Below are 12,567 nucleotides of genomic sequence, written 5' to 3' on the forward strand. Positions count from 1 at the left end.
TTCACGATTCTGTTTTAATGTGTAGCTTAGTGCGCATTTTTTTTTATTATTTATTAGTAGGCTCATTTTAATTAGTTTACAGGCGATAAAAGAAATAGAGAGGAAGAGGCGAATGTTGGCTATATGGGGTAGCAACGCCCCTTTCCCTCTACCTACATGTCTTGATGGACAAAGATAGTGGGTAAATGAACAATTGTTAACAGATCCGGTCTGCTTAAGGGGTGGCTCTCCCATATGCACCAATGCATTAGCAACTGGGTCTGGTCTTCTTAGTTCATTGATTGTTTATGAACCAGAAAAAAAGGAGCAAAGGAGATCTCTGCTGATGGAGGCTCAGCAATGGCAGTTCATGGTTGTGACTAGATGGCGTACAGCCAGCAGGTTAGGAGAGCATTTGAGCTAACCCTTTTTCTAACCTCAATTTTTCCAGAACCAAAAAATGAATATTTTCAAGGAACAGAAACAGAACCTGGAACAAAAGTGATCCATACTGTTCCGTAACAGAACCATTATTATAAATGCATGAGAACCGGTTAATAAAGTTATTTAATGCATCATGCATTTTTTTCTAGTCCCACAACAAAACACCTATGCAAAGACCTCTCTGTCCCTCAGAAACGTATTCCAGTGTCTGCCTGCAAGCTGAATATCTTTGCCTGTGCATGTTTTTTTTGCTACCTGCTCCTCCCCCTTCAAAGCATAGGCTACTGTACTGACATTACAAGCTTGATTCAGAAGAGATATTTTTTATTAGCTAGATAATGCATGTCACAAGAAGATGCCCAGTGTCTCAAGCCTCCTCAACCCTCTCTAGCTCTCACCCAACCCGCAAAATATCAGTCGCATCTTGCACCATAGGCTACACTTTGTCCATCACGCATGTAAATAACTAGCTTGCCTACTCTATCCACACTTGATTGGTGAAGTAATTCAATGAGCTCAATGTAAAATATATATATATATATATATATACCAGTACTTTTTGTTTAAAAGCTTTATGAATGCATGCATAGAAACACCTACAGTAAAGTGTTACCAAATATTTTCTGTTGCAATCTTCAGTTGGCTCCTCTTTTATTAAATGGATACAAAAAGTATTAGTGTGATACATTCTCAAGTAAGCATTATAAGTGCAGTTTACATTCGGCCATAGAATCAATTACCAAAGAAATACATATTTTCAACTTCTGGAATTGACGTTTTCTCAACTTTTTTTCAGAACATAAAATTAACCCGATTTCAACATCCCCCCAAAAAACATATTTTCAACATCCGGTTAATATGTATGGTGAAAATGATGAATCAGACACCTTATCGATAGCAACAGCTCATAGTCCTCCTGGAATCAGAAGGTTTTTTGACTCAATGGAGGAACATAGTCAGAGAAATGCTGATGAACGTCTTGCTCGAGCTATGTATGCAACTGGTTCACCTCTGATGCTCACAGGCAATGTGTAGTATTGGAAGAGATTTCTGAATGTTCTTCGCCCAGCATACACCTCTCCAACCAGACATGCTTTATCTACTCATTTGCTGGATGCAGAGTTCAACAGAGTTCAAATGAAGGTCAAGCAAATCATAGAGAAAGCAGACTGCTCATCTCTGATGGGTGGTCGAATGTTCGTGGGCAAGGAATAATTAACTACATCTCCACCCCTCAACCGGTAATCTACAAGAGCACAGACACAAGGGACAACAGACACGCCGGTCTCCATTGGAGATGAGCTGAAGGCTGTCGTCAATGACCTTGGACCACAGAAGGTATTTGCACTGGTGTCAGACAATGCTGTGAACATGAAGGCTGCTTGGTCTAAAGTGGAGGAGTCCTACCCTCACATCACACCCATTGGCCGTGTTGCTCATGCAATTGAATCTGCTCCTCAAGGACATCATGGCACTGAAAACAATGGATACACGCTACAAGAGAGCTATGGAAATGGTTAGGTATGTGAAGGGTCATCAAGCTATAGCAGCAATCTACATCACCAAGCAAAGTGAGAAGAATAAGAGCACCACATTGAAGCTGCCCAGCAATACCCGTTGGGGTGAGGAAGGAGTCTCTCCAAGAAATGGCCATATCACAGTCTGCCGATATGGACAGCCCTATCAAGAGGATCCTCTAGGATTATGTATTTTCCAGCAGCCTAAAACCTATAGCAGTAGCCGTTGCATGGATTGAGGGAGACAATGCCATCCTGTCTGATGTTCAAACTCTGCTTGAACATGTAAGAGAAGAAACCAGTACTGCCCTCCCAACTTCACAGTTGCTCCAAGCAGTGGAAACTACAGTTCTGAAATACATCAAAAAGCATGAAGACTTCTGCCTGAAGTCCATACACACCACAGCGTACATGTTGGTCCCCAAGTATGCTGGCAAGAGCACCCTGTCTGGTGCAGAGATCAACAAGGCCTATGGTGTCATCACTACCATGTCTTGCCACCTTGGCCTGGATGAGGGAAAGGCACTTTGCAGTCTGGCGAAGTACAAGGGCTTTGGGATGGTGATGCAATATGGCAGTTGTGCCAACATATCTCAGCAGCCACCTGCTGGGAGGGACTTTGTGGATCTGAGGCTCTTTCCCCTGTTGCCTCCATCCTTCAAATCCCACCAACATCAGCCTCCTCAGAGCGCAACTGGTCCTTGGACATTGAGGAGGTCCAGGGAGAAGACATGGAAGCCGGAGAGGAAGACAGTCTAGAAACTGAAGCTTTGGTTATCATTTTACAGATGTACTGTATGTTGAAATGTTTTTTGGGAGATGCGATGGATCATTGGGGATCATTCAATATTCCCTTTTGTTGTTCAGTGAAATCATCCCATATGAAGAGTCAGCTTCCTAGAACTGTTTGGCCATAATGACCATTGTTATGTTTGGAGGAAAAAGGGCGAGGCTTGCAAGTCAAAGAACACCATCCCAACCATTAAGCACAGGGCTAGCAGCATCCTGTTGTGTGGGTGCTTTGCTGTAGGAGGGACTGGTGCACTTCACAAAATAGATGGCATCATGAGGGAAGAAAATTATGTGGATATATTGAAGCAACATCAAGACATCAGTCGGGAAGTTAAAGCTTGGTCGCAAATGGGTCTTCCAAATGGACAATGACCGCAAGCATACTTCCAAATTTGTGGCAAAATGGCTTAAGGACAACAAAGTCAAGGTATTGGAGTGGCCATCACGAAGCCCTGACATCATCTATAGACAATTTGTGGGCAGAACTAAAAAAGCATGTGCGAGCAAGGAGGCCTAGAAACCTGACTCAGTTACACCATCTCTGTCAGGAGGAATGGGCCAAAATTCACTCAACTTATTGTGGGAAGCTTGTGGAAGGCTACCTGAAACGTTTGACCCAAGTTAAACAATTTAAAGGCAATGCTACCAAATACTAATTGAGTGTATGTAAACTTCTGACCCACTGGGAATGTGATGAAAGAAATAAAAGCTGAAAGAAATAACTCTCTACTATTATTCTGACATTTCACATTCTTAAAATAAAGTGGTGTGCCTCACTGACCTTTTTTTTACTGGGATTCAATGTCATGAATTGTGAAAATCTTGAGTGTAAATGCATTTGGCTAAGGTGTATGTAAACTTCTGACTTCAACTGAGTTTATATACACAGTAGAATGACTCCATCTACACTGGATGTTTTCTTACATGCTTTTACTGGTCCAGTTATTAGTGTGGATTACATGTACATATTTAGCAGGCTACACTCTATCCCGATTAAAAGAAGGACAAGAAAGCATAGCCAATAAGACTATTCCCTTGTTTGTTTGTCACCGTTTACTGACTGACTGGAGTTGCACTTACCACAGTGATTTTAGGAATTCCAATGGAATAGATCTTTAATAGTGCTAAAAAAGAAGGCAACATATGGGTTATAATTGAGACTAATCAATAAAAAATAACATAATCAAGTGGCACAACGTTAACATAAATATATGTCTGTCGTACCACCTGATGTGATTTTTAGAAGCTTGTCTTGCATATCAGGTGTTGCTGGAAGTTGATAGACAGACACCCATAGGCCCACACCACAGCAGCCTGGTATTCACATGGAAGAAAAACAGAGAAAAAACAACCTATCATGTAATCAAATCCTTTCCCTTTAGAATATACATTATTTGTTCCACAATCTCCACACATCTTTGAGTAGGTAGGTGGCCATCCTTACTGTGGTCTGTGCTTACCAGACTTCCAGTGAGGCTGCTGCCTACATAGACTTGTAAGCACTGGCCACTTTAATAAATGGAACACTAGTCACTTTAAAAATGTTTACATATCTTGCATTACTCATCTCATATGTATATACTGTATTATATACTATCTATTGCATCTTAGCCTATGCCACTCTGATATTGCTCATCCATATAGTTATATATTCTTATTCCATTCCTTACTTAGATGTGTGTATTAGGTATTTGTTAGATATTACTTGTTAGATATTGCTGCACTGTCAGAACTAGAAACACAAGCATTTCGCTACACTCACAATAACATCTGCTTACCATGTGTATGTGACCAATAACATTTTATTTGATGCCACCAGAGGTCTCTACACAGCCCCCAAGTCTAGAACAGACTATGGGAGGCGCACAGTACTACATAGACAGAGCCATGACTAAATGGAATCAAGTAACTCATCCAAGCAGTAAAATTTGATTTAAAAACGGGAAAAAAAGGACACCTTATGGTACAGTGGGGACTTTGAAGCAACATCGGCACAGACACATGCATACAAATGTAACAGATGTTAGTCGTACTCTACTTGCGTTGTGTTTTATCCAAATAAATCACCCCACCCTGTGGTCCCAGTTGAGCATTACTTATTATCTGCTGTTGTTAAATAGGAAACAGCCCGTTAGTTGTGCAGGGCTTGATGATGTTGATGGCTGTCGATGGTAAAATCTGTAGCATGAAAACAACTGTGTTAGCAGTGGGCTTATGTGACCAGCATACTAGTTAACACACTTATATACTGCAATCATATACCAAAGCACATCCCCCCCAAAAAACTCAATCCCTAACAGGTACCATATATCCACACGTGTATAAATCAGTAACGTACAGCAAACTTGTACACATAGTAAATAGAAAACAGTATTCAGAACGTGACCTACCCCTTGCATCACATTTTCATACTGGGGAGACCTGACGTTCGCAATCTCCCCCTATCTGCAAGTGGGGCCAATCACAACACACCTTATTGTCATCAGAGTTGCCAATAAGAATGCTTGAACATTAAATACACATTTCTTTAGAGGCAAGTGGAAACATAACCAACCCTGTTACACAAACACACAATAACATACACTATACACATGTACACATGGATTTTGTGTTGTAGATATGTGGTAGTAGAGTAGGGTCCTGAGGGCACACACTTAATACGTTGTGAAATCTGTTGTGAATGTATTGTCATGTTTTAAAATGTTTTTTTTATTTTTATAACTGCCTTCATTTTGCTGGACCCCAGGAAGAGTAGCCAAGGCAGTAGCTAATGGGATCCATAATACATACAAATACAAACGTTACTTTAACAGGCTAAGTTAGCTAATGTTAGCTTGGTATATTATAGCCACGTCAATGTCAGACAACAATACAAACCTAGTACACATACACCAAAGACACAGCTCATAGTGAATGGCATTTTTTTTTTGCCTAACTTAAATTCCTTACCATCATCTCTGCTAACCAAGACCATGAAGAAGACTCACTGAAAGTTTGAAACACAGCATAACAAATCTGCCCAATTAGCTTATTCACTTGAAATATGCCCACTTCGGTTGATCCGCCCACTTCTGTTGACACATCACTTTCAGAGACACTCCACCCATAACTCAGAAAATGCGGCAAGTCAATCAAATTCAGCCATAGACTAAGTTATGTGCCAAATGTACTGTTTACTGGATGTACACTGCAATGTATACTACAATAAATGAATGTACACTACAATACCAAAAGTATGTGGACACCTGCTCATCGAACATTTCATTCCAAAATCATGGGAATTAATATGGAAATGGTTCGTTCCTGCTAAAACTGCCTCCACTCTTCTGGGAAGGCTTTCCACTAGATGCTGGAACATTGCTGCAGGGACTTGCTTCCATTCAGCCACAAGAGCATTAGTGAGGTTGGGCACTAATGTTGGGCGATTAGGCCTGGCTCGCAGTTGGCGTTCCAATTCATCCCAATGGTGTTTGTTGGGGTTGAGGTCAGGGCTCTGTGCAGGCCAGTCAAGTTCTTCCGCAATGATCTCGACAAACCATTTCTGTATGGACCTCGCTTTATGCACGGGGGCATTGTCATGCTGAAACAGGAAAGGGCCTTCCCCAAACTGTTGCCAGAATTGTATAGAATGTCATGCTGTAGCGTTAAGATTTCACTTCACTGGAACTAAGGGGCCTAGCCCGAACCATGAAAAACAGCCCCAGACCATTATTCTTGCCAACTTTACAGTTGGCACTATGCATCTCCTGGCATCCGCCAAACCCAGATTTGTCCGTCGGACTGCCAGATGGTGAAGCGTGATTCATTACTCCAGAGAATGCGTTTCCACTGCTCCAGAGTCCAATGGTGCCGAGCTTTACACCACTCCAGCCGACGCTTGGCATTGTGCATGGTGATTTTAGGCTTGTGTGAGGCTGCTCGGCTATGGAATCCCATTTCATGAAGTTCCCGATGAACAGTTCTTGTGCTGAAGTTGTTTTCAGAGGCAGTTTGGAACTATATTGTGAGTGTTGCAACTGAGGATAGACGATTTTTACGTGCTACGCACTTTAGCACTCTGCAGTCCAGTTCTGTGATCTTCACTATGTAACAGATGTATAATGTACTCTCCATGCGTTGTGTTTTCTCAAAATAAATCACTTTGGCCAGTGGTCCCAGTTGAGCATTTATTTATGTTGTTAAATGGGAAACAGCACGTTAGTTGTGCAGGGCTTAACGGTATTGATGGCTGTCGATGGCAAAATCCCTTGCATCACATTTTCATACTGGGCGAACAAAATACAAAAATACAATACAAAATATAACATGTGTAAATACCTGTTGTTAAATGGGAAACAGCGCGTTAGTTGTGCAGGGCTTAACGGTATTGATGGCTGTCGATGGCAAAATCTGTAGCATGAAGACAACTGTGTTAGCAGTGGCTTATGTGACCATTACATCGGTGTATGCTAGCTAACACACTTATTTACAGCAATCATATGCCAAAGCACATCCCAGAAAGGCCCTCAATGCCTAACAGGTACCATATACCCACACATGTATAAATCAGTAACGTACAGCAAACTTGTACACATTGTAAAATAGAAAATAGTATTCAGAACGTGACCTACCCCTTGCATCACATTTTCATACTGGGGAGACCTGACGTTCACGATCTCCCCCTACTGCAAGCGGGGCCAATCACAACACACCTTATTGTCATCAGAGTTTAACTAACCAATAAGAATGCTTGAACATTAAATGCACATTTCTTTAGAGGCAAGTGGAAACATAACCAACCCTGTTACAACTGCTTAGCCATTGCTGCTCTTAGTTGTTTCCACTTCAAAATAACAGCACTTACAGTTGACAGGGGCAGCTAGCTCTATCAGGGCAGTAATTTGACGAATTGACTTGTTGGAAAGGTGGCATCCTAAGACAGTGGCACATTGAAAGTCCCTGAGCTCTTCAGTAAGGCCATTCTACTGCCAATGTTTGTCTATACAGATTGCCTAGTGTGGCTGAAAAAGTCGAATCCACTAATTTGAAGGGGAGTCCACATACTACTGTATATATTGTGTACGTTGCAAAACTGAAAACTATGTTTTGGTTGGTAATGTGAACCATAGATTAAGCTATAATACACACATACTTTATGTTTATAACTGTTTATTATAATAAAACAACAGGTGCATCCGGCGTTCTGTTTTCTGCTATGTGCAGTTTGCGCCACCTTGTGGACTCATGCTTTCAAATTGCTGAAAAACCCCACTATTGATTGAGTTGCATTCACTCATACCATTCAATCCATTACTGAAGTTTAATCTATTACTTGTAAAACCAGATCAACTGTAGGCAACGTTGAAAAGTAACCTATTAAAATAATTCATATCAAACTAGAAAATATATTTACAAACCCCAGGTAGCCTATCGATACCACTAACGGCTATTATTTTCCAGGAAGAAATGAGAGAAATAGTGTATGGAATCCAAACCCAGTGATACTGTATATTGACAGTTGTTTTTTTGAGCGCGGTTCTTGCATTTTGCGCATGGTTGCGTGCATGGATTTAGAGGGAGGGGTGAAAAAGTTGCTGTGTCTCAAATCGACAATTGAGCATCACATGACAGTCTTATGTCTAGCAAATGCATGTGCTGATAATCAGATCTCTCCTACACAAGTGAAACAAAACCTTAATTTAGGAATCTGCTCACGTCAGTTTGAGAGGGAGGGGTTTGGGGTCTGTTGCTGCTGATGCTGTGGTGTGGATATTGCGTTTATCTTTCTTCTAGTCATCGCTGCCTTCACTTCGTGCTTGTCAACACCGGCGGCATTCGCGCCCTAGATGGCTGCACTTGGCAGTCCTTTGTGAGATTATTTTCCCGAGGATTTTTGACCTATAAGTAAACCATGACTGACCCAACGACACAAGATTCCTTCCCCGTCCCGGATCCCACAATCGTGGATCCTTCAGCTGTAAGAAACGGCGGATGCGCTCCGGAGGCGAACCTATCCAAAAGACCGAGTCAGGGCGATCCTTTCAGTATGGACCGGGACCAAGAGATGAAAATCACGGACAGTGTTGAGGGACAAGGTAGTAAGTAATGCAGGGATTACAAACTTTATTGTTGTAAAAGTAAATCCCCACTTCGATGTGATTGGCGCTTCTGGACTTTACTTATAGGCCTACCATCTAGAAAGTGTTTTTTTTAAATATATAAATTATGAATTTGGTAAATTGTTAATGTGTTCTTCTAATAATTTACAACGTGCATAATAGCCTATCAAATACATGGCAATATGTCACACATTTCTTTGAGAGACAAACAATAGTCAAGCATTTTTATATTAATTATATTTATCAAGGTGTTAATTGAGTGTGACATCAATTTTTTTCTGGATGATTCACATAAACCCATATGTGAATGTGTATAGGTTATCAAACAATACACAAATGAATGTACATTCTGAGCCCTAACTCAGTCTGTAACACACACACACACATATATATATATATATATATATATATATATATATATATATATATATATATATATATATATATATATATATATATATATATATATATTAACAGAGATAATAAGATACAGTTTACAAAACAGTCCTGCAAGAGAATAGAGAGTCTTTGGGGATGCAGTGGTTATGAAAATTCACTTAATATTCAGAAGTTTTGTCACTCACTCACTCACTCACACACACACACACACACACACACACACACACACACACACACACACACACACACACACACACACACAGGTTAGCACATACTCTTGTTTTAAGTCCCTGTTTGAAAGAATTGTGTTCACAACCACAAAATGTGCTATTGTCCTCAGAAAGGTGGTGACTACATCATTAATCTTTACTTTATGGTCACATGCAACATAGTCATACATGATTACTATAGCTTATTTGAACTCAATAACTGACATAAATTCTATACATACCTATGTTATATACACTTATAAAACTGTTTGTTTGGATCCTGGATGCTGATTGGACAAGCAGCGTTCCAAGCCGTGCTGTATTGGCAGTCACAGACACACCTATGCCTGCTAACAGTTCCATCTGAAAATGATCACTACTGTGTTCATTGTTGCTGTCCGAATCATCCAGTGGTGTAGTGGTATACCCACTTATTTTCCCGTGGGTGTTCCGTATACTCACTTCTTAATCCCCATTGTTATGTACCAAAGTAGTGTAGTGGAGGTATACGCCGTTTCAATTAAGAAGGCTGATGGAAAAGATCAGCATGTTTAGCTTAAAATGTTGATAAACTATTATTTCTTCACAATGTACAGACGGCGGTAGACCTTCGCTTAAATGTTCCAAAATGCAATTTGCTGGAAAACAACGTTCTATAATGTGCACCGCACATGCGAGCGGATTCATTGACAGAGATAGACATATCCGTTTGAAATTTAAAGAGAGGGGGATTTAAACATGCAACAATTATCGTGGGTTGCTAATATGACTAGGATAATGCCTTTGGCTGCTAGACAATGAAAGACAGTTGAAAGAAAATCAATAGAACATTAGAAAGCATATGAGTAAGTCATACAAATAATTGCCTCCACGTTTCTACCGTGGGATTTTGGCTATGCGCTACTTTCAAGAATCGTAGGCCTAAAACATGCCTCATAATAAGAAGTAAAACGTCCAAGTTTCAAACAAATAAGGAATAGCTTATATGTTTTCTAGCGATGCTAATGGTAGGCCTAACCATCTTCTGGTAGATGGAAAAGCTTTCCCAAAACCTTCTATATTAAATGTTAACTACAGTAGCTACAAAGTAGTATACCTGTCAGAATAATATCATGATTATTTACGTCAATCCAATAGCCATTTCTTTTGCAAACTCCAACTCATGTGTTACAGAAACACTGCTAATCAAACAACAGTGCTAGGTGCTTCTACACTTTAATTAAGGGTAACTACACTTAAAAATATAAATTTCTTAGATTTTTCCAAGACCATAGGCATGGTTATGGACTTTCCCAACCCTGGCCCCCGTGGGTCAGCAGCACGCATTTTTGTTGTAGCCCTGGACAACCACACCTCATTCAACTAATTGAGGGCTTGATGATTAGTTGACAAGTTGAATCAGGTGTGCTTGTCCAGGGTCACAATAAAAAAAAAGTGTACTGTTGGAGGTACCCCAGGACCAGATTTGGGAAACACTGACTTAGAACATTCCATTTTCTGTTTGTTTCTGTTTAAAAAATGTGTGACTTTGAGAGTGAAAACCTGAAAACATTTGCAAAAATCTGAAACCTGTGATTTGGATTTTTACAAGTATCTGTTTCAATGGTAGGATTACTAGTAGCCTACTTGCACAGTACAGCTTGGGTTGGCCTGACTGTGAATGACCAATATGGGATTTATCATTTCAGGGAATTCAGAGTGTATGTCAATGTTTCTCATCGAATTTTTCACACAGGGCGCCTTTCCTTCACATGTTTGAATGAAAAAAATTAAAATAATTTCAGTATACCCACTTTTCCAGACACCACTATACCACTGGAATCATCTCTTGTATTTATCTTGTATTTATGCTAACTCACACATTATTTCCCCTTGCTTCCAGCCTAGTATTTAGTTTGGTACAGCGGTGATTAATATAACCCTGTCCAGCCTCGGAAACAATGTTTCACTTTTGAATTTCTATTTCTGTAGTACCATACATAGAGTGAACGAGACAACCTCGTTGCTTCATGCATAAGAACAACCCTTAGCCGTGTTATATTGGCCATATACCACACCACCTCACCACCTTATTGCTTAATTATTCATCATTCATTGTTTTCCATAGAATGCATAGCCCCTCGTTGATTATCCTTTACATGATCTCTTTCACAAGTTTGATCATAATCCCTTTGTTATCCACATGGAGACTTGAAAATTGTAAAAAATATTACTGGATTGTCACGGATCCCTCTGGAACTTTCATTGCGCACACCTGGCCCCTATTCTCACTGATTGTATTTGTGTATATGTGCCCTTTGTTCACCATGGTGGGGTTGATTATTGTTACTAGGTCCGTTGGTGCGGGTGTGTACCTGTGTGCTGCCCTTGTGGATTGCACAGATGATTACGGGTCTCGTCCCGTGTGTTAATCATTGTGAGAGTGTGTGATTTATTCGAGGTACTCCTCTCTCATTTGTTTGGGTTTCAACTCTGTGTTTTTGTATGGTGTTTGTTTGGTCTTCGTCCCCGTGCCTTTACACGGCATGCCATAATTTGGGTGCAATAAATACCCCTATTACGCATTCCTGCGTCTGTCTCCCGAATCTCTTTATACCAACGTGACATGGATATGACCAAGGATATGACCAAGGCCCCAATTATGCTTATCATAACTCCCACCCCCACTTGGCTTTCATCTTTGTAATAGTGTGAGACTACACATGGTGGCCCTTTCCATGCCAAATTATGAACACATTTTTGTTGTGCTTTATGCTGTAATGCTTAATGGAAATCCATTACCAATTGGGTCCTATGATGACCAGAGCCGTTGTAATGAGATGGTAATATAAATGTCCCAAAAATTATAGTATTTATTTTTAGGGCAATCTCAGTAGAAATTTTACAAATAGAGAGGTTCAAGATCCTCATAAAACATCACAGTAAAATAGAAGGATGTATTGCAAAAATAAACAATACAATGGTAGTGAACTGGGAAAGATGGGTTAGTCTGTGGACATCTGAGGGTTGGAATTAAGATTGGAATGATTGGTTTATTGGCAGATGTGCATGGATTCCAGTGCAATTAGGAAATACACTTAAATTTCATTTTTATGTTTTCCATTAAGTCCTCCAACCAGGGGAGAGGGG

The 12,567-nt window shown here is 40.3% G+C and overlaps 1 protein-coding gene and 1 long non-coding RNA gene across 3 annotated transcripts in view; one reads left to right on the forward strand and one right to left on the reverse strand.

Moving 5' to 3' along the window:
• Nucleotides 1-4,516: 4,516 nt before the first annotated feature.
• On the reverse strand, nt 4,517-7,404 carry LOC116354777 (uncharacterized). The gene is made up of 5 exons (XR_004204010.1): nt 7,343-7,404; nt 7,050-7,121; nt 5,682-5,718; nt 5,123-5,177; nt 4,517-4,910 (listed from the first exon to the last, which is right to left on the reverse strand). It is a non-coding gene; the product is annotated as an uncharacterized LOC116354777 (long non-coding RNA).
• Nucleotides 7,405-8,286: 882 nt separating this feature from the next.
• LOC109902686 (transmembrane protein 163) overlaps nt 8,287-12,567 on the forward strand; it is an 81,860-nt gene continuing 77,579 nt past the window's right edge. Inside the window, exon 1 of one of the 2 annotated variants that reach the window (XM_031796244.1) lies at nt 8,287-8,806. In XM_031796244.1, the coding sequence (XP_031652104.1) occupies nt 8,623-8,806 (184 nt within the window). In that variant the 5' untranslated portion in view covers nt 8,287-8,622. Of the gene's footprint in view, nt 8,810-12,567 lie in introns of both variants that reach the window. The other variant, XM_031796237.1, reaches the window with a different exon arrangement.

This window comes from Oncorhynchus kisutch, linkage group LG2 (assembly GCF_002021735.2).
Source record: "Oncorhynchus kisutch isolate 150728-3 linkage group LG2, Okis_V2, whole genome shotgun sequence".
Taxonomy (NCBI): domain Eukaryota; kingdom Metazoa; phylum Chordata; class Actinopteri; order Salmoniformes; family Salmonidae; genus Oncorhynchus; species Oncorhynchus kisutch.